This window comes from Hipposideros armiger, unplaced genomic scaffold (assembly GCF_001890085.2).
Source record: "Hipposideros armiger isolate ML-2016 unplaced genomic scaffold, ASM189008v1 scaffold_139, whole genome shotgun sequence".
NCBI lineage: Eukaryota > Metazoa > Chordata > Mammalia > Chiroptera > Hipposideridae > Hipposideros > Hipposideros armiger.
The window spans coordinates 462,222-487,242 of NW_017731489.1; the positions used below are offsets into that span (position 1 = coordinate 462,222).

At 44.3% G+C, this 25,021-nt stretch overlaps 1 protein-coding gene across 8 annotated transcripts in view; it reads right to left on the reverse strand.

Moving 5' to 3' along the window:
* ENOX1 (ecto-NOX disulfide-thiol exchanger 1) overlaps positions 1-25,021 on the reverse strand; it is a 524,830-nt gene that overhangs the window by 193,143 nt on the left and 306,666 nt on the right. The window contains exon 1 of one of the 8 annotated variants that reach the window (XM_019650342.1): positions 20,942-21,215. The exons of the other annotated variants lie outside the window; for them this stretch is intronic. Coding sequence (XP_019505887.1) covers positions 20,942-20,999 — 58 coding nt within the window. The 5' untranslated portion in view covers positions 21,000-21,215. Of the gene's footprint in view, positions 1-20,941; positions 21,216-25,021 lie in introns of those variants that run through there. 8 annotated transcript variants of the gene reach the window in all.

The following is a 25,021-nucleotide window of genomic DNA, read 5'->3' on the forward strand; positions in this document are numbered from 1 at the left end:
AGTGAAGCAACGTCCTCCACAACTAGACTGAAGAACAAAAGGACAGCAACTTGTCTGTTCCCCTTCCCCCAATTCCCCAGCGCTGTTCCTATCCCCCCAATTCCCCAATAAAAAAATCTTAAAAAAAAATAAATTATGCTGAGTGTGCTTAGTGGGAAATAGAGTCGATCGCTATTGCTATGATGGTTTATTTTCACAGCTAGATGGCTTACGCCCAACCTAAACAGATACTTGAAAGAATTCCCACTAGCATTATCACATTCCTTCCTTTCTAATCTTAATGAAAGAGACCTCCTGCTCTTCAAGTCCTCTGATGTTCTCACTCTTGTGCAATTCTAAATTTTATGGTTTACTATGAGATACTCTTTATTGTAAAATAATGACTAAGCAAATATCTGACAACTAGTGGTTCAACAGTGCAGTGTAGGAGGTGATGGCATCTGTGATTGGCGGTGGCTGTCCACTCCCGTAGTCACCCAGACCTGGACAGCGATGTAACTAGGACGATGACTTCATTACTTGCACAATGAAGTACACATATGTTCGTGTACTTATCCCACATATCAACCTAATACAATCTCCACAACATGAATTGTTTTACTAATAAGCTCCAAACAAGGTAGACATAATAGTAAGACAACATAATCCCCTGAAAACTAAATGAGGCATTCCTCCCAGGCTTCCCACAGAGCGAGCTCTCTGATCACCAAACGCTTACTCTCACAGGAGACCCCATCTTCATTCATTCAGACTCCCCAAACTCTTGCTACCATTCCTAATTACCAGCTAATTCAACTGTCCTTGTTTTCTAGTAGTGAAATTTGCATGGAAATACAGTGACACTGTTCCTTTGGATTTCAGAACAAACATCAAATTATATTAGGTAGCTGGGAACGAATATTCTTATAAGGGTATTTTAATTTCAAAAGGTATTATTATTAACACCAATACTTGTAAGGAGTTAAAAAAGCCAAAGTCTTAAAGTGAAAGGAGACAATTAAGTTCTCAAACTTGTTGCAACAATGTTGCTAACCTTTTTTGAAATCAGAGGGATTCTTCATTATGAATTTATACCAACTGGACAAACAGTTAACCAAGTTTACTATTTGGAAGTGCTGATAAGGCTGCGGGAAAAAGTTAGACGACCTGAAATTTTCTCCAACAATCCATGGCTCTTGCATCATGACAATGCACCAGCTCACACGGCACTGTCTGTGAGGGAGTTTTTAGCCAGTAAACAAATAATGGTATTGGAACACCCTCCCTTCTCACCTGATCTGGCCCCCAATGACTTCTTTCTTTACCCAAAGATAAAGGAAATAGTGAAAGGAAGACATTTTGATGACATTCAGGACATCAAGGGTAATCCAATGACAGCTCTGATGGCCATTCCAGAAAAAGAGTTCCAAAATTGCTTTGAAGGGTGGACTAGGCACTGGCATCAGTGCATAGCTTCCCAAGGGGAGGGCTTCGAAGGTGACCATAGTGATATTCAGCAATGATGCGTGTAGCACTTTTTCTAGGATGAGTTTGCAAACTTAGTTGTCCGACCCTGTATAATGGTGAGCAAGACACAGAACCCGCCTTCAAAGAGTGTGCACATGAAAAGGCACAGGCAGGTTTGAGCTCACTGTAGGGTGGCACCCTAGATACTCCTAGGAGCCTGCCTATTATAGGATAACAACAACAACAGCTAGATTCTGGATTTAACTGCTTATTAATGTATTCCAAGGCTTACAGTAAAATAGGAAACTCAGTGAATTACCCCCTAAAGCCCCCAGCCCCCCTGCCCAAAAAAGAAAGATAAGTGGGCTGAAACCAGAGGAACTGCTGTGAGCAGTGAGTAAACATGAGGGTAGAGGTGCACAGAGGGAAAACGCCAGCATGAGCGTAGTGCCAGGGGATAGTCTGCTGGCAAGGTGGAGCCGTAGCCAGAGGATCCCAGGTGGTCAGACCTGGAGGCCTCGTGATGTCTTGGTGTGACACTTACCCAGGCCCAGTTAGCCATCTTAACCCCCTACTTCAGTTCTACAGGAGGCAAGGAAAGCATCTGGGCAAATCAGCAGAATTTACTGCTGGAAAACATCCCAACATCCATCCTTCACGGAGAAGCACCTTTTTCTTAACGTCAGAATACTGATTGGACGTTAGAGAAAAGGAGAGTGAGAACCAATGCGAAAGATGTCTACCTAGGGTTGACCTGCAGCCCAAGAGTTTCAGTGGGTCAGGTTTTATCAGAAAATCTCACCAGTGCCTTAGCCCAAACTGGGCTGAATTTAATCCAGATACATATATTGAGTGTAAACCTGTGGTTTGAGCTGAGAGGTTGGTATAAGCATCATCACCCTCAAGGACTGCCAGGAACTGTTATCCCTGTGCAGACAGCTTCTAATTGTGATCTCCAATTCACCAAACCCCACCACACTCCTGCTACCCAACAAAATATAACAGTGAGAGACAGGAGGGAAAGGCGGGAAGGCTGGTCGGGGCCATATGAATGGGATGCCTGGGCGGCAGTAAGTTGGGTTCCGACTCCCGCCTGCCACCAGCGACAAGAGCTACAGAACGCAGGAGGCAGAGGTACCGTGCTGCTCGGGAGAGCCAGGAGCTGACTAAACCAGAAACCCCAACTTCTAATCCCTATTCCAAGGGATCACCAACATGGTGGCGGTGCTGGAAGCATGAGGGACTATGTCGCGGTGATGGACCATCAAATCAAAGTCTCACTGTGTGCTTACCAGAATCACTGGCACTGCGACCGCCATGTTTTCATTCCGTCAAGGTAAACCGAAGTCCTGAGGGCTGATCTGGGGACATACCTTTTTCTGCCTCTCCTATTACGGTGTGCACAGCACTGGGGCAGCCCAACGTGCATATCATAGGAGAGCTCCTGTCTCGAGTTCCCCGTGGGCCAGTTTCCTGAACTTTTCCACTTTATGGCTTCAGCCCTCATCTCAAAAGTAATTTGAGGGGCTAATGCATAATGGCTTTGGAGGGGCTGAAGGAAATGAAACATTACTGGAAGGCTGGTAGACATTTGGATAGTTCAAATCCAGACCCCTGTAGATAGAGTCTCATAAAGGAATTCTTTCAATTATAAAAGAGCAGCAAAAGCTCCCCAAGGAGACACCAAGCACTCCCCCTGCAAAGTACATACTCTGACCTGTTGTTTTTTTTCCTATCTGCATTGTGTTTTAATTCACTGTTGGTACATATGATGCCAGAATAATAAATTAGGTGGTTTGAACCTGTGTGTGGCAGGGTTTCACTGTAGCCTCGCTGTTTTGGTCCAGGAGAGCAAACAGAGGGAAAAGCTTGGAGCGTCATCTTGTTGTCTTCATCCAGCAAATGAAATTCAGAACAATAGCTGACAACGGGAGGGGCTTTTTGGACTTGTTATCTGCCTTTAGATGACACACTCGGGAACCAAGGACATGAGCAGGCCACTTGAGGAAGGGCAGCAAACTGAAGAGAAAATGTGAATTAACACTGAAAATATGATGCAGAATAAAAGAGGTTACAGTTGTGGCCTTCCAATCAGAGTTGTATTGAGCTCAAGTTGTTCCTGATGTGCAAGTGCCTTGCTGAGTGCAATTGCAAAAATTAGTTTACATCAGGAGCAAAGGAGATTTCTGAAACATATTAAATGGAATGCAATGGTTACCAATTTATCTGTGAGATCCAGAAAACTGTGTTTCCTTCATGCCATGCAATCACAGTTTTGTTATATGTAGTTACCTATTCTTCTTTGACACTCTCCACTAGTTTTCTTGTATTTGCACCCTCTTGACCCAAATCAATGAAAGATAATAAAGTATAAGCAACAGTGGCTCAACGTGGAGGCTGAGCCAAGCATTTACCTGCAAAGCAGCATTTCTCGGCCACCACGCGTACAGTATCAATATGTGTAGGCACGTGACTGAGGTCTCACTAATGTGAGTGGGGAGGTGTTAGAACCAGAGCAGAGAAGCCGCTAAACCAGCAGCCTTCCACCCAGTCCCCGCCTCCCGTCCCTAAAACGAAACAGCTGACTGGCAATTAGTTAATAACACATTTAAAGCTCGCTGAGGAGGAAGTTAATAGCAGTAACGCCATACTGAGGTGAACAGATGATTATCCGTTTCCCTACATATAGTGAAACTCCCATGTTTTTGGTCAGAACATCTTTCTATTTAAAATGTTTCTTTCTTCCTTCCTTATTCTTTTTTATTTTGTTTGTTTGCTTGTTCTTGAGAAATAGTTTGTAGATATGGGTGCTTTAAAATTCCGATCAGAATTAGCAGCGGGCAAGGGCTGGGAAAGGATGGAGGCGCCAGTACTTCTGCGACACAGTCACAAACCCTATGAATTCTTAATGAAGGAACAATGTCCACAATTAGATTTGAAATGAGGTTTTCTTTGTGGGCGCGCATATGGTAAGTGGAGTGTGAGTGGGTTTTACTTCATATTCAGTAAATGATACAAGTGCAAAAAAACCCACGATTTAATAGAAAATAAAAGCAAATTGTTGATTGCCCACAGATCTTTTCTCCTAGATTTACAGAAGTGTGGCAGTTTTGGGAATTGTATTTCATTTTATTTAAATGCCACAGATTTACTGCGGAACTCAATGACAGAAAGTCATTTTCAAACAGCCATGGCCTAAAGCTGTCCTTCTATATTATATGGAGACATTTTTGTTGGATTTGTTTAAAAGTGTAAGAAAAAACAAAATTCAAATTCAGAACTTTGGGGAGAAAGGTATTAAGCTTGCCCATTTGCAAACTAAAGCATCTCAAATGAATATCAAAACATTTTAACAGTACAGAAGACAAGAAGATAGAGTGGGGGTGGGGGGAGTATCTACTTAATTTGCATTTTGAGGCTAAACCCAATCCCTTGTCTTCAGATGGCTTAAGCTTCTAGCATCACAGAAACTTGCACAAACAGCTTCCCTTTGCCCTTGGATGGCCTCCAAGCTCCCTGAGATTCTGCCTTCTGGTCCTCTCTGCAGCCACAGTTCCTACAGCGCCCACCCCCCCGCCCCGCCCCGAGATCCCCAGACACAGTGTTACACTTTCTTGAGCCTGACAAACACGATGCTCTCATGCTCTCAGTAACTGTGCACTCGTGGCTCCTGTACAAAACCCCGCTCTCTCTCCTTCGTCCCTTCTCTGCTGAAGTCTCCTGCGGGGACGCCTGTCCTGACTTACCTGAAACAGCAACTTCAGCTGCCTTCTGTCCTTTCACCAGCCCAATTTCCCCCCATAAGATTTCCCAGTCTCTGAGGTTATATTACATAATTATTCCTTTGGGAAGTTGGCTTTCACGAAGGACAGGATGACTTTTAAAATTTTCAAATGTTTTTTTCCCTGCTAAAATCGTCATTAGCCAAAACAGTGTCTGGTACACAGCAGACATGTGTCTTGCCTTCCCCTCACACAAATTCATCGAATAAATATTATGAGTGTGTTGTGAGTGGACATATTTGCGCACACACATGCACATACATATTGTATTAATTGTGATTTTTATTTTGTATATTTCCTGATGCTTTGACACTCGGGGTCTTGCTGACACGGGGGGGGGGGGGGGGGGGGGGGGGCTACTCCACCCTGTGTTAGTTATTCCCACAGATAGTAAACAATGCACCTGGATGCAAATGCTTAAAATGCAAACCACCCTCCAGAGCACATACCCTCATTCATCTCCCCTGGGGGGCTCACACACCAAGCCACGGTCCCCTGCCCTAATCCCCCAGGGCCAGGTACCAGACACCTAGAGACAGCCCGTAAACCTCAGAGCCCTGAAACTGTTCAAAGGAGCCCAGCGTCAGCCTGCACGCCCTGCTCCACCTGACCTCTCCCTCAGAAAGCACAATAAAACCCCTGCCAGCACCTTTCCCTCACTCCGTCTGCATCCTGACTGTCCCTGGTACTGCCTGTATGGCCCCGGTGGTGTGGCGTGCTCTCTCCTCCTGTATCTTCAAGGAGAATGAGACCAGGAATCATGGTTTCCCTGGACTCACGAGAAAGAAAGTGACAGACATCTGGAGGATGTGTATGTGATTTAGCCCTCATCTTGGCTCTGAGATTAAATTATGGATTATTTTTGTGGTAAAGACTGTTGGCTTCTACTTTGACCTTCAAGCTTTTTTGGGGTCTAGACACCATTAACTCAGGGGAGCAGAGGCTTGCCTTGTTCTTTCTGCCAGACACAAATAATTAACACTAGACACTGAACACCAATAAATTGTCAATAAAACGCATACACGTTTATTCTCTTTAAATATAAGGAAATAATAAGGCCTCCCCCTAATTTTCTAAGTTATAGCAAGCTCTAAAACTAATGAAGACACATGTGCACCACTTGAAACACTCAGGGAGTTTTTTCAACACTTTAGAGCACAGATGTTCTCTTTCCATTCCAAAAAAATACAGCGCATGTTGTTCCACGGCCTGGTGGTCAGATGGCTCAACGGGTCTCTGCTGGACCACACCTCTGGCCAGGCTACGCCTGGGCCTGATGGGCAGGCAAGGCGCCGTAGAGTAGAAACTCCTCCTGGGGCACTGACCTTTGAGTCACCCTCACACTAAGCTCAGAGGAATGCGCTGGGCGGCTCCCCAGTAAGGAGGACAGCCTGAGGCTTGGAGTCTTCAGCACAGCAGGGAAGGGCCAGAAAGACATAAAGGCATCTACAGGAATAGCAAAGGGAGCTTCTAGAATGAACTGGAGCCTCACCCCTGTCAGTTGGTGTCTTTGGCAGGAGAACTTTCACTGGGATTTGATTCTCTAGGCGGGGAAGTGGCATACAGCCTCCCATTCCATGCAGCTGTCACCATGCAGTCAAACCCACGCCGCCTGTACTTATATTACACATCTCTTTCCCATCACGGTCACCTTGCTGACAACCACATTCGCCCTAATGGAAATATCTGACCCTGCTGAAGGCATTAGTAATATTGACAACAAATTCCAGAACATTCTGGAAAGGTCTTAAAACTGTGCCCACATGCTTCGAAAACATGCTTTTCAAGTAAGTACAAAGATGAAGCGTTTACATCAGAAGAGGCAGGGGCACTGCCTCTGGCCATCGGCACTCCTTTCTCACGGGTGGTGCGCGCCACCTCCCGCACATCGTCACTCGTGGCGCTTCCTTCCCTCTGGCCATCGCTCCCCCCCTCTCTGGGCATCCTGCCTCCTGCGCTCACAGCAAGGCCCACCTCATCTGTGAACCCTTACAAGATCAGCTCTTCATGGCTGCTTGGTCCCTCTCACTCCAGAATTCCTCAAGGGTGGTATGTCTGGGAGCTTAAGGTGAGACATGAAATCATTATTTTCATTTTTTAATAGTTCTGTTTACTTTGGGCCACATGAAATTGATGTTTCTGTGGATTAAAAATTAGTCAACTATTGGCAGTTTCATATAGTTCAAACTAATATGTGTCAGGAAGAAAATGTATTAGGAGAAGAACCATAAGAATTTGCTGATATTATTGCTTAGGAAGAGGCTAAAATAGATCCTTTATTGAGTTGTGTATAAATAAATAAGTATATAAATGTTCTGATGGTGCACATGTGGCAAAAACTGTTAAGCTAGTATCCACCATCAAACTACAGAACTGACAAGCTACATGCTGACAACCAGTGTCCTCTGTGCCCCTTTGATAGTTCACATGCTCCATTTTCTTGTGGTTATTTTCTTTGTGTGTCTGTGTGTTTGTGTTTTGTCTCCAACTAGTTTCCCAGACATTTGGAGGCAGGGAGCAGTTTGAATAGCCAACTTCTTAGCATAGTGCCTTGTACACAGCAGACACACCTATGACAGGGCTTTGTCTGGTCACTGGTGGTGACCTCTCATCAGGAAACACCATTTGCTTTCCTTCTTGTTATATATTCCAACACTGGAGCCTGAAGGGCCATGCTGTTCTGGCCAGGAAACTTTAGACCAGGAACAATTTAAAACTCAGGACTCTTAGTAGCATTGCATGTTAGAAACTGCCAAGAGGTGTTGAGCGTGGCCTACCAGACAGAACATGGGTTGACCAGCTGGACTCACTCTATTTAGCTGCATAATATGCATCACCTCCTCCACGGCCCAGTCCTAACAGCCAATGTCGCAAACAGGTGGGCGAGAAGAGACGGTGGGAATCCAAGTCTTCCTAAAACAGCCTCTTGGCACCTGACCTCTGCCCAGCTACTGACCACTGCACCCAGCACCAGGTTCACTTAAATACCATCCTTTAAAAAATGATGCCTGGGTCTTTTGAAGTGTGAGAGTGTAATTATGATTCACATATTTCAAGACATTAACGAATGTCACTTATACAACCTATATATCTTATTTCTCTTGGAAAAATGTATATTGCATGCAGTTGGTATTTTGAAAGCTCTTGTAACTTATGCTTAAATAAAAACTACAGTGGTTAAAAGAAAAAAGTATGCCTACTAACAGTCTTTATTGCTATTTATAGAATGATGTGTCTCCATAGAAGGAGGTCAGTCACGAGATGTTGCAACCAATATGTTTTAAAATGTAGAAATGTGAGATGAAGAGAGAGGAAAGATGTTATTTTCATCTGGGGTGTCAGGGAAGCACCACGGCGAAGACAAATGTGGGCTGAGTCTTGAAAGATGAAAAATAATCTTGATAGGAAGAGAGAGAGACAGAAAGTGGGCGGGCAGCTCAAGAACAGGATGGTAGGCCCCAAAGTGTGCAGGCTACTGAGAGGCTTCTCTCTTCACCACCTTTACAGGTAAGTGAGGTGATTCACATCATGCTGCTCTCCATACCTACACAATAACAATGGTAGCTTCATTCGCTAAAATGTTGCTTTGAGGAAAATGTCAAGGGATTTAAATTCATGCTTCCTAAGTAAAATGTTTTTTCTATAGAAATATGCTGGTTTATCAACTAGAAAAACCAAAGTGAGCTTTTTTATAAAAGATAGACTCAAAAGATTAGAGACATTTTGACAATATAAACATGTATTTACTCACCAACTCATGAAATACTAAAACCAGGGTTTTACTGCTCAAAGCATAAAAGGCATCATTTTAGTAGAAAGAAAATAAAACACATTTTTATAGCAGAGAAAGTAATCTCAGAATTCATTAGCCAAGAGACCGAAAAATACACAGCGTATCATATATTTTAAGACAGTTTTAAATAAAGTCATGGAGAGCAGATTTACACTGGTTTAATTAAAAGAGGTTTGGAATGACTGGATTCTGTTTGTACCTTTGATGACAGGGAAGAGCCACTTAATAGCCTTAATACTGATGGGCTGCAAAGAAAAGTTAGTAACAACACGAACACGACAGGACTCTCAGAAGACAGTTACTACACCAGCCTGGCTTTTGTAAAAATCAGGACAGAGAACATTAATTCTAATCAGATCCATGCCACTGACTTATGGAAGACACCCTAAAAGTTCTTTTACCGTCATAGCCGTGATGACTGGAAAGCGGATACCACTATAGAAATTGTTATATCTTTACAAGAACTTCTCTTAGGAATTCTGATTCCAAAAGGATGAGAAAATAAGTGGAAACAATGACAAAAGTAAAGACAGCCACAAAAGTGTGGGGAGAATTCTTCAAAGAGCACTGGAGAGGCCTAAATCTAGGACTGGGGTTGGACATTTTCATAAAAATACCAAAGGTACATGGTACATACTTTAAAACATCTGACAGGGGGTAAGAAGAAAAAAATAGAAATACTTTGAAGGAAGGCCATTAACAATAAATAACAAAAATGACAAAATTGTTTGACTCCCATTTTGTGAGTCTCCTTCTGCAAGCAAAATAACCCATAAACTGGGAAGGGTATAATAAACAATGCAAGCATGAAATTTTAGCCTGAGGGGGTGGTGGGAGTGGGGAGAGGGAAGACATTACAGCGAGTAGGAGACACTCTCAGAACAAGAAGCAACTGTAAGATTCAATCCTGGAACCAAGGTGATATAACAGTAGGTAAAATGCTACCCACTCTCCCCTCTTGCAAAACTAAGGTTGAAACACATTTATCAGGATTAGTTCTTTTGACCTTGAGAAGTTCATGCAACCTTGGAAACTGCCCATAATGACTATTGGAATTCCCAAGAGTTGGGTCCAGTTTTGCAATGACAACTTACTAGTTTGAGACTTGGGAAAAAAGATAAAGGATGAAAGTAATCTTCACGTATTATAAGGAAAGCAGATATAGAAGATGGTCTAGAAGATTAGTTAAGTAATATGTCAAGGAATGAAATTAGGATTAATGGGCAGAGGATACGGCAAACTGGTTTCAGGTTCATTCTTTTCCCCAATCATTCAGTGAATATTTAGTTAATTCGTGTGTGTAGCACCATGTTAAGTTCTAGGCCAACAAAAACTCACTGCAAAGAAGGGAGGCCCAGGCAGACAGGTCAGTATATAGGTGGGTATGTAGATAAAGGGGTGCATTAATTAAAACACAGCTTAATATAAGGAACACAATGGAAGAACCAATCAACTCTGCTAGTGGAGGTGACTTTATACTTTCTTGAAGGTTGAAGGTGAAAATTGGGGGTGGGGTGGGTATAAAAAAGAAAGAAAAACATGTTTTAGACATCAACAGCACTATGGGCAAAGACACTCAGGTGAAAACACGTATGGCCCGGTGTAGAAAGAGCTTTTGTTTGGCGGTAGCTTGAGGCGCAAGTGGTGAAATGGTGGAGAGTGATACTGACATAGGCGGGGGCTGAGCTAAAAGTTTGATTTCCACAGGCAATGGGCCTAAAGCAGTATTTTAAATTGGGATCAAACTTGTAATTTAGAATAGTTCTTACAGGGAAGTGTAAGCTCACAGGGAGAGAGCTCAAGGAGCGTCAAACTATCCCGAGGTAATTACCAGAGACTAGGCAAGACGAGGCAGTGGCAGCGGAGATGGAGACGGGAACAAATCTGAGAGCGATTTCTGCAGATAGAACGATAGGACGAGGTGAGCAGCTGTAATGCGGAGGTAGTGGTCCATGAAGGAAATACTGAAAAGCTATTCACAAGTTTCTGGCATAGGGGACCCAGTGGATAAAAGAAAGGCGGGGGGGGAGGACTTTCAAGGCACAAGAATAGTGAAAGTTATTATTATAGTTTCATTCGGAAGGAGGAAATGGGAGCTTTCTACAGAGAAATCAAATGCTTCCGTTACTGAACCTGTATCATGTATGAAAGCATGTCTGTCCCCCATGCAGACATCTGCTTCTCTCAGTAGCCACAGAGCTGGCCTCTGTGTCTGGCACACAGCCTCTCGCCATTCAAAGGTCACTGGAGTCACCCGAGGAGGTTTTCCGTCCCCAGCAGATTTCTGATTCGGTGGATCTGATGTGAGGCCCAGACATGATTTAAAGCAGCTCCAAAGGAGATTCTGATGTACATCAAAATTTGACAGCCACTGCAGAATATAGTCAATACATAACTATTTGATTGATTAATTAGAAGAACGAAGGGAAGGAGAGAAGGCTTCCTGAAGTTTTTGAAGAAGTAGCTGGTTGCTCTTCTATATTCCACATTACAGTACCGATTGGGAAGTTTGCAAGGTGACCTTTCCTATCTTCCAATCTCAAGGCTTCATGGATACCATGCTAATGGTATCCCTGGCTTGGACTCCTGCAGACAGAGCACTGGCTGAGCAATCTTTGCTCTGACTCGGTGGATCTTTTCTTACCTCTCTTATGCTATCAATGGCCATCCTCTTTTATAGCAATCTGTTCTTTGACATCATAATATTTTGTGTGTTGTAAAGACATACTTTTCTCCATTTACTTTCTCCCCCAATGTCTTTCTCTCCTACTAGAGTTCCACGAAGGCAGGCATTCATTCTGCTTCTTTTGCTCGCTATTGTGCATCTAGCACCAACCTACCAAAACACAGGAAATAAATGAGCAATGAGCCAAATTTTTCCCATGAAAAGTTTTAGGTCCCATTGCATCACTTTCAATATGTCCACAGATCTGTCCAGCAGCATATTACAGACCCAGAAAATGGCTTCAGAACTAATAAGAATAATAAAACATAGAGGTAGAGATAAGATATTTTTAGAATTTTTACTTTGAGGAAACACTTTGGCTCCAAGAACTTTGATGTTATATAGGACAGCTCCTTATGTGCAATAAATCAAATTAAAAATGGGGATACTTATCTAAAAGGGGAAAGCAGGCAGTGGTGTTTAACCTGAGAAATATAAATTGAAGCCCTGGTCTTGGTCTTTATCTAGATCTAAGAAGTCTTAGCCTCAAAGTCTAATGAACCTGGACTTCCATATCTTTTATATGTCAATTATCAGGCCTAACAATGCGGTATAAAACAAATATGTGAATGAAAGGATGAACTTATGGGAAACCCAAAGTTCATATGAGCACAACAACTAAAGAAGTGCAAACAGGTGGCTAGCCTTAAGAGCCAGAAATGTTAAAAATCTCCGTACTACTTGTGATTAATGTGCTTCTATAAGTTTCAACAGGTAAAAATTTACTGACAGTACTTACTACATGATTTAACTAACTCATGATACTTTTTTGACATTTTACTTTTCTCAGATTGAATGTGTTCTTTTACACAAAAATCAACATTGGAATTCTACTTTACCTAAAATTTGCTGAGCACGTACTACATGTGACTACTTTCACATGTATCATGTCATCTAATTCTCACAACTTCACAGAGCAGAAACTAAAAATCAGAGTCACCTTAGATGTAGGCCTACAACTGGAATACTATAAAAACTGTTAATCACAATTTTAACCATCCCCAAAGTATCACTGCAATCCAGGTGAAAAAATATATAAAAGCATATTTTTATTAAAATACTAAACATAAACCTCAGTCATCAGGATGATAGGATACGATATTCTAATTAATGATATAATTTGGTGAACCAAACTGCGTAATATTGTTTCAAGTGAAGTTATCAAAAAGATGTCAAAGCCAGTAATAACATGTATTAACATCATGTGCCCTTTGGTACGACACATTCATAAGGGTATATCACCTCTATAATATTCGTGCCAAAATTACAGAGCCTCAGTTTAATCATCAGAGGACGTCAGACAAACCCAAATCAAACACATCCTACAAGTAACTAAGCAGGACTCCTGAAAACCGTCACAGCCGTGAAAGACAGACTGAAGACCTGCCCTACTCCTTTCTGATGCTTCTGATGTATTCAGGTCTGAATACCTGCAGTCAATACATACCATGTTTCCCCCAAAATAAGACCGGGTCTTATATTAATTTTTGCTCCAACAATCTACATTTATTTATTCATGTACAAAAATCTACATTTATTCAAACAGTCATGTCTGGCTGATGATTTTAACTGGGGCTTGTTTGGGGTAGGGCTTATATTAGGAGCATTTTGAAAAATCATGCTAGGGCTTATAGTCCAGTTAGGTCTTATTTTGGGGGAAACACGGTAGTACTCGATGTGTACATGTAGGTTTAAGAAATTGGAATAATTCCGTATCACATCCAAAGTATTAGCTCCAGTCTATGGTGCAAACCTGCTTTTATATTATTTGCAATCTTCCCTGAACAATTATAAATCAAAATGGATTTTCTATTAACCAGAGACTCCAGTTAACTGACTGGATTACTTTACACTAAGCTAAATTTACACATCATTTCTTACAAAGGCTGTATGTCCTTCCATATCAGTATCTCGGCTGAGAGTATTAGAATTATGATGGCAATTTCCATTGTCCAAACGGAAAAGAGAAATAAAACAAAGGTGCGAGGTGCGTGTGCGTGTGTGTGTGTGTGGGGGGGCGGGGGGAGGGCGAGGAGGTTGAAGCAGGAAGGAATGAAACACATTCATTAACCTGAGAATGCTACTAGATGCTCCGGGCTAGAGGTGAGCAGCTTGCTTCTAAACAGATTTTAATTTTTAATCCAATGGAATAAGTCAGACACAGCTCTCCCACCTGGAGGCCCGGCCCAGCACCTACCTGCCCCATGGCAGTACTGCAGGTCTGCTGGTAATGATCACCCTCGGTAAATGTAATCTCCCAGCAGCCACCCGCTCTGCGTGTGCTGATCCCAAGGACCAGTCATAAAAGTTGGATGAGATCTCACAATGCCGTGGGGGGGTTTTCTCCTCAGTTTTTTTTTTTTAGGAGAAAAGACACAACCAATAAAAACATTTTTTAAAGTAGCAGTAGGAGGGAGGGTATACCTATGTTTGAAATAAAACTCTTCTAAATAAAGGTCAGCTTTACTACCTAATTAAAATTGGGTGGCGGTATATACGCTGGTCCAAATGAGATACCCACGAGACAAATGCCCCGACACGAGAAAGGTCTCCTGGAAAATAAGGACACCTATATGGAGGGAGAATTGAACAGCATAGCCCCAGCTTCCACACATGGAGCTACAGACTGCAAGGATGAACCCAGTCTGAAGAGTCCCCAACTCTCCCCAGACCTCAGATTAGCTATTGGTATTGGTGCAGGTAGGTCTCAGCCATCCGTGAAAACCACGACACATTTTAATAGCTGTTTTTGAATTTTAAAGGTACTCAAATTTCCAGTACTGTTAGCTGAAAAAGGTCAACACTCGAGTGTTTTGTGCACGCACGGCAGAAGCGCAGTCGAGAAGCCCTCGGCGTTGCATGCAGCATTTACTGAGAATGTGTTAAACGCACAGCTCCAGAGCCAAGAATGTGACTTTCAGTGAATGCATTATTAAAGCTCCTCTGCTGTGCCCACCAGTGGGAGCCAAGAGAGGCAGCAGTGACCTCCACTCTGAGTGCAAAGGGACACCGGCCGCCCGGGTCACTCACTGTGAACTCTAGCAGCAATCACCCCAAACCCACACTGCTCCGCATCTCTTGACAATTCCCTTTTGACCAAGCTGGAAATGAGGATCATGGAAAGGTTTAAATAAAACTCATATGAAACTTCAGTTCCAAGCATGGGGACCTGTGCCTGGCGTCCTTCTCTACATTCCCGGTCTGCACGAGCCTCCTCATCAGCCCTCAATTCCACGTGCACGTCAAGCATTTACTATACAGACTCCTTCCGATAAGAACTGAGTTAAAATCATTAAATACCCATGCGAGTAATGTTGTATTAAGTGAACCAGAAATAATACATATTACGCACCAATTTTATGATGGTGAGAGGAGTTATTCAATTTAGGAAACCAAGAATATCTGTTGTATAAATTAAAAATCTTAGGAGGAAGCCCAATACTTTAATAGACTGGGAAAGCATGAAATTAATGCCAGGTAAATTGTGACTGGAGTACAGGACAACCTTCCTTTGTCATTCTAGGAAAAACATTTCTTATAATAGGCAAATTCCCTGATAGATTCAGAAATTATCCTTTTTATATAGATAATTTTTACTTGGAGGACTGTTTTCTTTAAACTGATCCCTTAGTACATTTTAATGCATGATTTGATTTATAGACATTAGACTTTTAGACTTACACACAACTTTTCTAGTGTACATTCTTAGCGCAAAGCAAAGTGAATCTGTGATAAAAAAAGAAAATTCTATCCTATTGAGATGTGGGAAGCAAATAAATGACCACTATTTTCATAGACTTGGTAATATGTGGCTCGTTTTATAATAACACTTTCCCCTTAAAAATAAGAACATAAAAACTTAAGTCAGGAACTTTTTTCAGGAAATTTCAGGAGAGTCTGGTTTTTAAATTATGCTTTTACTTGATACACTTTTCCAAACCTCAGAACCCTTACATTAAAAGAGCTAGTGCTGACGTCACTTGATTCAACCCCATGAATCTGCACAGACCCCTGACACACACAATTGCCGGGGTTCTGTGATGCAGGATGAACCAGGTACCGTCTGCGCTTCCCACCTGGGAGGAGCCCTCCCCTGGGCTGGCAGGGCGCGTATACAACTGGCTGTAATGTACTGGGATCACGTCCTACTGGTTCAAATAAAATGCTCTGGGAGCAGAAAGTGAAGAGCGAACGTTCTGGAAGGGGATATGGGAGTAGGCACGGGAGAGGCCCAGCAGAGGAGGTGACTTTTGAGCTGGTCTTAAAGGGTGAATATGATGAGACCAAGCAGAGGGGAGCATTCCACGTCCGGATGGAGAGGGGCAGGGGCAGCCCATACGTGCCAAGTTCTTTAAATGAGACTTCTGAAACTAGTTTACTTTAAGAAGATTTAAATTTGCAATGTCTAACATGAAATAAAAATCACAGGCTAGATGGCTTCTTTCTCACCAGCCTTCCCTTCCTCCCAAGCACCCTAAACGTGTAGGAACAACGCGTACTATAGAGAGGACTTAAAGTACTGGGTTGTCGGAAAAGTCATGACGCATTTTTGCAACAAAAAACATAGAAAAAAATACGTCATGACTTTTCCGACAACCCAATACTTGGGTAGAAACAGAGAAAGCGAGACAGCTTCCATAACTGAAATGAAAAATCCGAATTAGCTCTGTAGGCCCCAGAGGGAGGGGTGCCACCACCGAAGTTAGAAACAGCAACCTTGACAGTCACCTCTTTTCCATGTGCCTAACACACAAGTGAAGCTAATCTTTTTAAGAAAGCGGGCTTGCTATGAAACAAGTCTGCAAAGGGTGATCAGCTGTAGGGTTTAGAAGCATTTTGCTCTGTGCCAGAGCCCAGCTGGTCTCAAAAGATGAATGCAGTCAGAAGGGAGGAGAGCAAGGAGAAACCGGCCATTTTCTTTCAATAACTTAATCACACGCATATCTTGGGTGGAGCTGAAGGCTGGACTCCTCTTCTGCCACAGAGGGAAAAGCAAGGGGGGGTGGGGGAGAAGCGAGGGCCCCTGGGTAGGTCTGGAGAGAGAAATGGGTTCTGGGAAGTCACTGTCCTCAGTGGGGTTCTAGGCGATGGCTCCAAGTCCCCAGGATTCTAACTCTCATGTGAAGATGACGGGTAAATGGCTGGCAAACCAAGAAGAGGACAAGGCTTGGATGGGTTTTCATAGGGCCCTTGAAGCTAATTAAACCAGAGTTAAAAGCCTGAGGGGAATTTCAGCTAGCTATCAAAATACAATAAATCATATTTTGTTTATTTATATTTTTTAAAATGAAGTTAATTCATTCATATTGCTATTTTTTCAAAGATACAATGTGTGTGTACGTGTGACAAGCATGCCTGCGTGTGCAAGAGAGAGTTAAAAAGATAAACAGGGCAAGTGTGTGGGTTGTGTTCACTGTTTACTTTTCTTTGCATCGTCTCCAAGTAGAGTCAAGTTGTAGGAAGAATTGTTTAGGGGGCGTATTTGGAGATTTAACCCTTTTTATCCCCCATGTAAAAGAAGGCAGCTTCTGAGAGCTAAGCCTTTGGCTGCTTAGGTCCATGTCTCACCCACCCCACCCCCATCCTGGACCCCAAGTGTGCAGGCTGTGGGCACGCTGCGGGGGTTGCCTTGTGCTCTGGCATCTGGGTCTGGGGCTGCTGCTGACTTGCTGCCTCAACTTGGGCTGGTCACAATTTTCTCAGGTAAAAATGAAAAGTCAGGCTTTGGGGTAGACATTTGTCATAGCTGCGCCCTTCTAGAATGTTCTCTGATTCAGTAGCACAATATTAGGTCTGAAGAAATGTTTTCATCCTTCTGGGTTTTATAGATTCAGATTGTAGAGCCACTGTAATAATAACAATACCCCATCTAGTGTCAAGCCAGAGTATGGTGGCACAGGCGTGCAGAGAGGGACGGCTCCGGGCTCAGAAGGACAGTGGGCATAAATGCTGCCTGGGTGAGCTCTGTCATCGCCAGCTGACCCAGCTTGGTGAGGCAGGACATTTTTAAAAACACTGTTTTACAATTTTTATGTGTGATGTACCATACTAGCACCACCGGACTTTCCATAAGGTTGCACAGAATAAACTTTCCTATTCTTTTTACTGGCAGCTATCACCACAAACATAAGAACCTCAGGGCAGGTGAGATTGATTGGCAGGCAGACCCTTCCTCATGGAAAATAGAAGACACCCAGCATATCTCAGCCAGAGCCTGGCATCTCACTGAGATTTTCACAGATACGAACCCGGGAGTTCAGCAGGGTTTCAATCACTTCACCTTGCCTGATTCATGTCTTTCTTTCCAAATGCTCCTGCAAGGGAAACATCTCTGACCAGTTACCAGCTGACCACACAGTCTCAGAGCTTCCCAGGTTCCATCCCATCTGCCCCCTTCTTACTTAATGCCATTCCACAGGAAAGGAAGAAAACAAACATAAATCCTGGGATGATGTGTGTATCATTTAAACAGACAATCCTTCTCATGTGCTTAACTCCCTGTGCTTTTCTCTTCCTCCATTAAGTGCCAGGGCAATTTAATTGAATCATTATTATTATTATTACTATTATTATCATTATTTTTTATATTGCCACGTCAAAATTGCTTCCTTTTGGAAACCTCCTTCTGTCCCAGAACCCAAGTCGGGTCAGTGGGATACTGTGAAGCATCTATTGCCGGCCAGACCCTGACCATGCCGTCTGGGCTGAGGGGACATCATGCGCCCAGACTCAGACATTCTCCATGATGCCGCTGGTCCTGCTCCAGCCTTGTGACCCAGTTCTCAGTGGCCGAGATGTCTCTCCTTGTTTAGGATCCTTACGCCTGATTCTCTTGATGCTTGAACCCACCCCAGCTGCTTACCTTCTGGAATGTCCCAGTGCTCGTGAGGCTGATGGCTCTGACAGCCCGCACGCCTGTTAGCCTGCTTTGATCTCTTCTAACTGGCTGCCTCTCTCTGGCCTTCATCTCTGTCGGCCTCGGTCCTCACCTTTTAGTCCATCAGTGGAACTTCTATCATTTACTAGCCCAGTGCAACTCCTGCCCAGCCCTCACTCCTGACTCGCCAGTTTCGTCTGCTTCTACTGTGACCCACATTCCAAAATCAGCCTGTCTCAATGTCTCTGTCAGCACATGGCCCCACACTCCTGCCCTGTCATCTTCATGCCCGTCCCGAGGACAATGCAACCGCTGACTACGTTCGGAATGGTGGTCTCTGCTCGGTTCCATGGGTCTCCGCCCAGGTCCGGCAGCTGCCGTATTCTTGAGTACAACTGTTACCTGGCAACCGGCAACTGAGGTAGCTCGGCCAGGAAGCCTGTGTTAGAGGGCCGCGGGAACCTGGGGGTGTCTCATAAATACTAGAGAAAAGAAACATCTAGAATACTTACTGAACATCTAGAAGGGTGCCTGGCACATGCTGGGGACTCAAGAAATGTTGACAGATTACGTAAAGATATGACTGGATATCATAAGCTCCTTCGGGATAATCAGTCTGCTGTATATCTATATTCCCAAGGCCCAGCACAGTGCCTGGTGAAAAGTTGGGTGGGTACATATTTGCTGAATTGAAATGACTTTGTTGAGAAAAGTATGTCAAAGGCACTTTTGGAGGACATCTAATTTCCCCGGAGTTTGGATGAGGTGGGACATCTTCAGATGCCCAGGCAAAACTATGAGATCGGTGGGACCCCTAACTCGGCATGCTCGGGGGTTCCTGAGGCACGAGCTGCGGGGTCTATCCCACAGGTGTGGACAGCACAGGAGAGGAGTGACAACTCTGCAGGGCGGTCTGTGACCTAATGTGCGTCCCGTGCTGCTGGGACCCTCTGCTCCTTTGGGTTGGGCCCAGGTTGCAGGAGATCCTTTGGTCCACTGCTCACTCATAAGCAACAGCAGGAATCTGGGTTTAGAAAAGTATCTCCGACGTCTGGAACCCTATAAGTGAGAAACAGCCAGTGGATAGGCCCTCTCACGGAGCCCAACCCAGCTGCCAAAACAGCCGGATGGCAATGGGCTCAGGATACAAAACTCTTCGCGAATGGTGTAAGGCTAGAGGTTTGGAGAATTCACATTTCCTTTTTCTTTTTAATAATTGAAGCTACTCAGAAATGTAGGGAACACTATACTTAGGTCAATTGAGAGAACATGATTTTCCAAGTGTATTAAAATATGTTAGCGCTCCTCTCACATTAAACATAAAGCATCCAGCTTTTAAATGCGCACAGCCATCCATGCTCATCCTTGAGCAGAAAAGCATATACAGACATAGACATGCGTAGTCCTGTGGCTCCTGACAGTCACCTTCAGGGACAAACCTGCTCGCTGGATGTCTCAATGAAGACCGTAATATTTATTGAAAGGTAAGCCATGAATCTATAGCCACTTGAAGCATTACTGAACAAAGGTAATTTGTACTACAGCTGGTACAGTGCATTTTAGCCCAGCTTTCATTTTATCAGCATTTATCCATTAATCAACGTAAACCTTGTAAAACATGTTCTCTTATTAGTGGAAACACGCAATTGCTTGCAGACTTTATAGGAAAGGTTGTTTAATAATTTGCTAATTGTGCAAAGGCAGATTTAATTTTTTTAATTGTCTCATTACCCCTGTACATAAAAAGGACTTTGTTTAAGCTCAATCTTGCTAACTTAAATACAGTCAATGGTTTCACCTTTTTATTATTATTTTATTAATTTTACTAAATAGCAGAGAAAGTTGACATAAAGAAATTAGTCTAGTTTCCAGTTTTTAAAATTGAAGAAACTTTTGATTGTCACCTCAGCCGTTTCAATATGTTGCTAGCCTTGAAGCTATGGCTATAGACAAATGGACCATATTTTCTGGGCAGAAAAGTGAAGAGGACGAAGACAGAGACAGGAAATGGAGCAGCAGCAAAGAGCCAGGCAGTCCGTTTCTTTTCTTTCTTTCTTTGTTGTTGTTACTGTTTGGCCTCAGCGCATCCATTCCACTAACTGAGACGTCAGCTCCCTACTTTGCCTGCTGGTTCCCGTTAAGTTCAGTACGTGAGCAAAGCTGAGTCGAGCTCTCTCCGGGCAATCCACTCCCGGGCACATTCGCCAGCTCTCCTGGCAACCAAGAAAGCGCTTTTAACTCGAGGGCACAGTGTCCCCGCTGCCACACACTCTGCTGTCACCGAAAGGACTCCCCGAAGCTTAAAATGGGAAACGTACCTGGGAGAGCGATTGCGACCCTGGGGTCTGCAGGGCTGAACCGAGAAACCCGCACCATCTTAGAAGCATTGGGGAAATGGAAGACGAGCTAGCGTGCCACGAAGCACAGACAAGAACAAGAGTTGCACGGGGAGTTTACGGAGACAATGCTCGTCGAGCGGAGATGGGTCTTGCCAGAACCGGGCCTGGGAAGCGGCTTTGCTGCCCAGCTCCTTTTATAAGAGGCAGGAGCCCCAGGTTGCTCTCGGCCTGCTCAGGCTGGCTTATCCACCCATTCCAGTCCACTCTGTCCTCTGTGCTCAAAATCAGCCATTATCCCACGCACATTTCCCTAAGTAGATGCAAACGCGCTCTTCCTGTGTGAGACTCCCTTGGGCAAATTAGGCTTCTTGGAAAAGGGTCAAGGAGCAGTCAAGCAAAGTACCTGCTGAGCAGCCTGTGGTTTCAGGCCGCGCTGTCATGCGTCCAGTCCCCACGCCACGTTTTAGACCCTGCTTGGGCAGGACATCGAATCTGCTAGGGCCAGTTCTGGGGAGCAACGTCCTGATATCTGCAGCCCAAGTTTCTTTTATGGTCATAACAAACAGGGTTATTATTTTTTTTCCAGCTTTGATGAGGTATAATTGCCAAATAAAATTGTATCCATACCACAATAAAGTTAGTTAACATAAACATCACCTCACATATTTACTGCGTGTGTGTGTGTGTGTGTGTGTGTAAGAAGGGTTTGCTTTTTATGGAAATAAATCTGGTCATCATAAAACAATGGAAAACCTCGTCTAACATTTCTAATTAAAAGTTGCTAGTCAAATTCTAATTTCTTAATAAAGCTGTAGTAAACCTTTTATAAGGGAAATGCTACTATAAAATTACTGTCTTCTATTCTCATCATCTTATCTAACAAATGTGGGATATTTCTGAAATAGATACTCATTGTGTTTTTTTTCCTTTGAGTCATAGGGAGAAAAGTCCCTTATATGCTCTTTTAATATCTACTTTTATTAACCTCAGCTTCAGTTAACTGACTTCTGCATGTCAAGAATCTTTTCAAAACAGAAAAGACAAGAAGTAAATGCAAATGGGGGACGGGGGCTGCTTGGTGACATCACAGCGGCTCCCTGGAGGGAGTTACTTCTACCTGCAGCCACAGGGGAAAATGAATGGAGGTGATGGCAGGTTTCCATTTATTTCTTGACTTCTTAGAATACTGTAAACAAGTTTGTGTGTTTCCATTCAAACAGTCCCATTACCTTGGAGGTCTTCATCATTTCTAATAGCACTTTCTGAAGTGTTCAAAGCTTGAGCTTAAGGCGCATTAATGGCACTGAACATGGTCATACTACATTAAGCAGATTTACAGTCCTGTTCATGGTTATCCCTGATCATCTTTATTTAAAAGTAGTTCAGGCTGATGAGGCGGCTTAAGTAGCCTGGGTTTCAGCTGGTCAGTCACGCCCCACCAGCACTTTTGGCTCTGCTGGGCCCTCGCACCTCTCCAAATGAAACTGAAATTGGCAAGACGAAGCAGGAGGGGTGGCAGGTGGCACTGAACTAGGAGAAAAGTTTAAAGGGCCAGCCTTGTTTTAAAATGTAGCTGGGATTTGGTTTTATTCAGGTTTGGTGAGGCCAACAGAATAGGAGATGCTTGTTGCTTACAGTTCCCAGAAAACACAGTTTGCTACGTAATAGTCCCCAAGGGGAGGAGGGCAAGTAGTGGCACATGGGCCATGTGGGGAGGCGCTGGGGTGGGTCAGGAGCAGAGGGAGTGAGGGCACAACGTGGGCAAGAGGCTTTCCTGGGGTTTCCACAAGAAAGGCAAAGCAAGGCAGGGTGAGAGGGTGTAGGGTTGGAGTCTGATTTTGGTGGGTGCCCCGGTGTGTAGGCATGGCTCCTACTTGGCCAGTACCTGGCCCTGGGGTGATTTAGGACAGGGGGTAGCATTCTGGAGCCTGATTAGAGAAGGCAGGGGGGGGGCATGGACTCTGAATTGGTTGATTTGCATATCAAAGGCACGCTCCCAGGCAAACTGTTTGCTATCTCTAGGAATTAGGGAACCCTGGGAAGGACAGAGCCTCCCCCCCCCCCAGGTCCCTAAGCTCCTAAACCATCAACACCTCGGGAAATACAGAGAATAAATACATGATTAGTACGAGTCTGTCTGAAACACTGCTTAAGAAGCATAAAAACAGAGCTTCTGAGTTCACTGTGCACAGGAATCACCTGGGCATTTTGTTAAACAGGGTCTGATTCACCTGGCCAGGTGAGGGTTGAGACCATGCATTTCTACCAAATGCCTTGGTGATGCTGGGACCACACGTGCAGTAGGTAGGGCCGGGGATGTCACTAAGTCCTCTTGCTGGGTCCCCTTCTGCGGGGAGAAGGGAATCAACCCTGCCTGGAACCAGATACTGCTAGACACTGAGGACTCAGATTTCACCTGCTGTTGCTTGGACAGCATCCTGTGCTCATAGGGAAAATGACCCCAATTTTACAGATAAGGGAGCTGAGACTCAGAGTGGTCAAGTAACCTGGCCTGGGCCACATACGTAAATGTTAGAAGATGTAAATGTATCTGACTTAAAAGTCCACCCCCGCCCCCACTGCCACAGCATAAGCACGGACGGCAGCGCTGTGATGGAAGCGAAATGGCTGCTGGTCAAGACTTCATAAGATACCAACCAAGTCCATGGGCTTGAACTGTGGTCCATTTACAGTTCAAGTCTAGGCCTCTGGAAAGAAGCGAGATTCTGAACGGTGTTGCTTATCTCAGAAGCAGAAACAATTGGCACTGACTGAATAGCTTGTCCTTCTTTACAGCCACCTGAGAGACACTCTCAGTGGGGTTCCCTATTAAGCTAGTGCTTGTACTCTAAAAAGCGATACATGTACAGGGTGAGATGTGTACGGTGAGAGTCAGTCTTCCTCCCACAGGCTCGTTCACTGCTCAGAGGGAACTACTGAGTTAGGTCTGTGTAACCTTCCAGAGCTGTCCTGGGCAAACAATAAACTTTTCCGTACAAATTCATTCATCCAGTCATTCTACGGCACAGTAAATAAAACCCTCAAAATCCCTTAGGCAGCTCGCATTCCAGTGGGGGAGACAGATCATCAACAAATGAGTAAAAGATACATTATGTCACATAGTGAGAAATGCTAATGGAAAAAGCCAGGAACAAGGGGGGGGGCGGCAGGGGAAACGGGGCGTACAGTTGCTAGTTGCAATTATAAATCCAGTGGCTAAGAAAGGCCTCATGGGAAGGAGGGTATTTGAGTAAAGGCATGAAGACGGTGGCCCGCGCCACGCTCACTTTTCCTGTAGGGATGCACGTTGAAGCCCTGACCAGGTCAGAACTTAGAGACCCTACCTTCCACCTTACTCCTTTTAAGGGCCCCCCACAGCACCCCACTGTGTGAACACAGCCGGTGCTGGTGGCACGCTGTTACTTCCATACATGGAATGTTTCAAGTGCATATTGTTATAATTTGTTAGCTGGCAATCTGAGCGGTTATAAAGAGGCTTAGGGAGTACAGGCTGAAGCCTAAGAGGAGGAAGTCACGAAGCTGCACCGCTCTACCCAGGAGACCATGGATGTCACTGAGCATTTATGGGTTTCCTTTTTTATACTGATGGTCTGGCCCCTGAGAGCTTTTCCCTTTTCCAGGCACATCTGAGGCTGTGCTACTGTCCATCAGGTTCACGGTCACATCCAGGTGCTTCTCTGCCTGGAGGCTGAGGTCACATCTCGCTGGCAACATTTTCCTTAGTGTCAGGTTACTCGTAACCTGTGCAGAGTCACATAAAAACCTCAACCTGGGCTGGCCGAGTGGCGCGATGGTTAAGAGCTGGCTTGGGACGCCAGAGGTCCCCGGTTCAGATCCCACATATGAGGGCCAGTAACACTGCCCTCCACAGCTAAGATCCTGAACAACAGCTCAACCTGGAGCTGGGCTGCCCTGAGTCACCGGCGATGGCGTAGGCTGCAGTCCCTGCTGCAGTGGGTTGCCATGGGCTACCGTGTGTAGCCAGCAGCCAGCGTGAGTGGCCAGCAGCCGCAGTGAGTGGCCGTCCAGAAGCCGGCG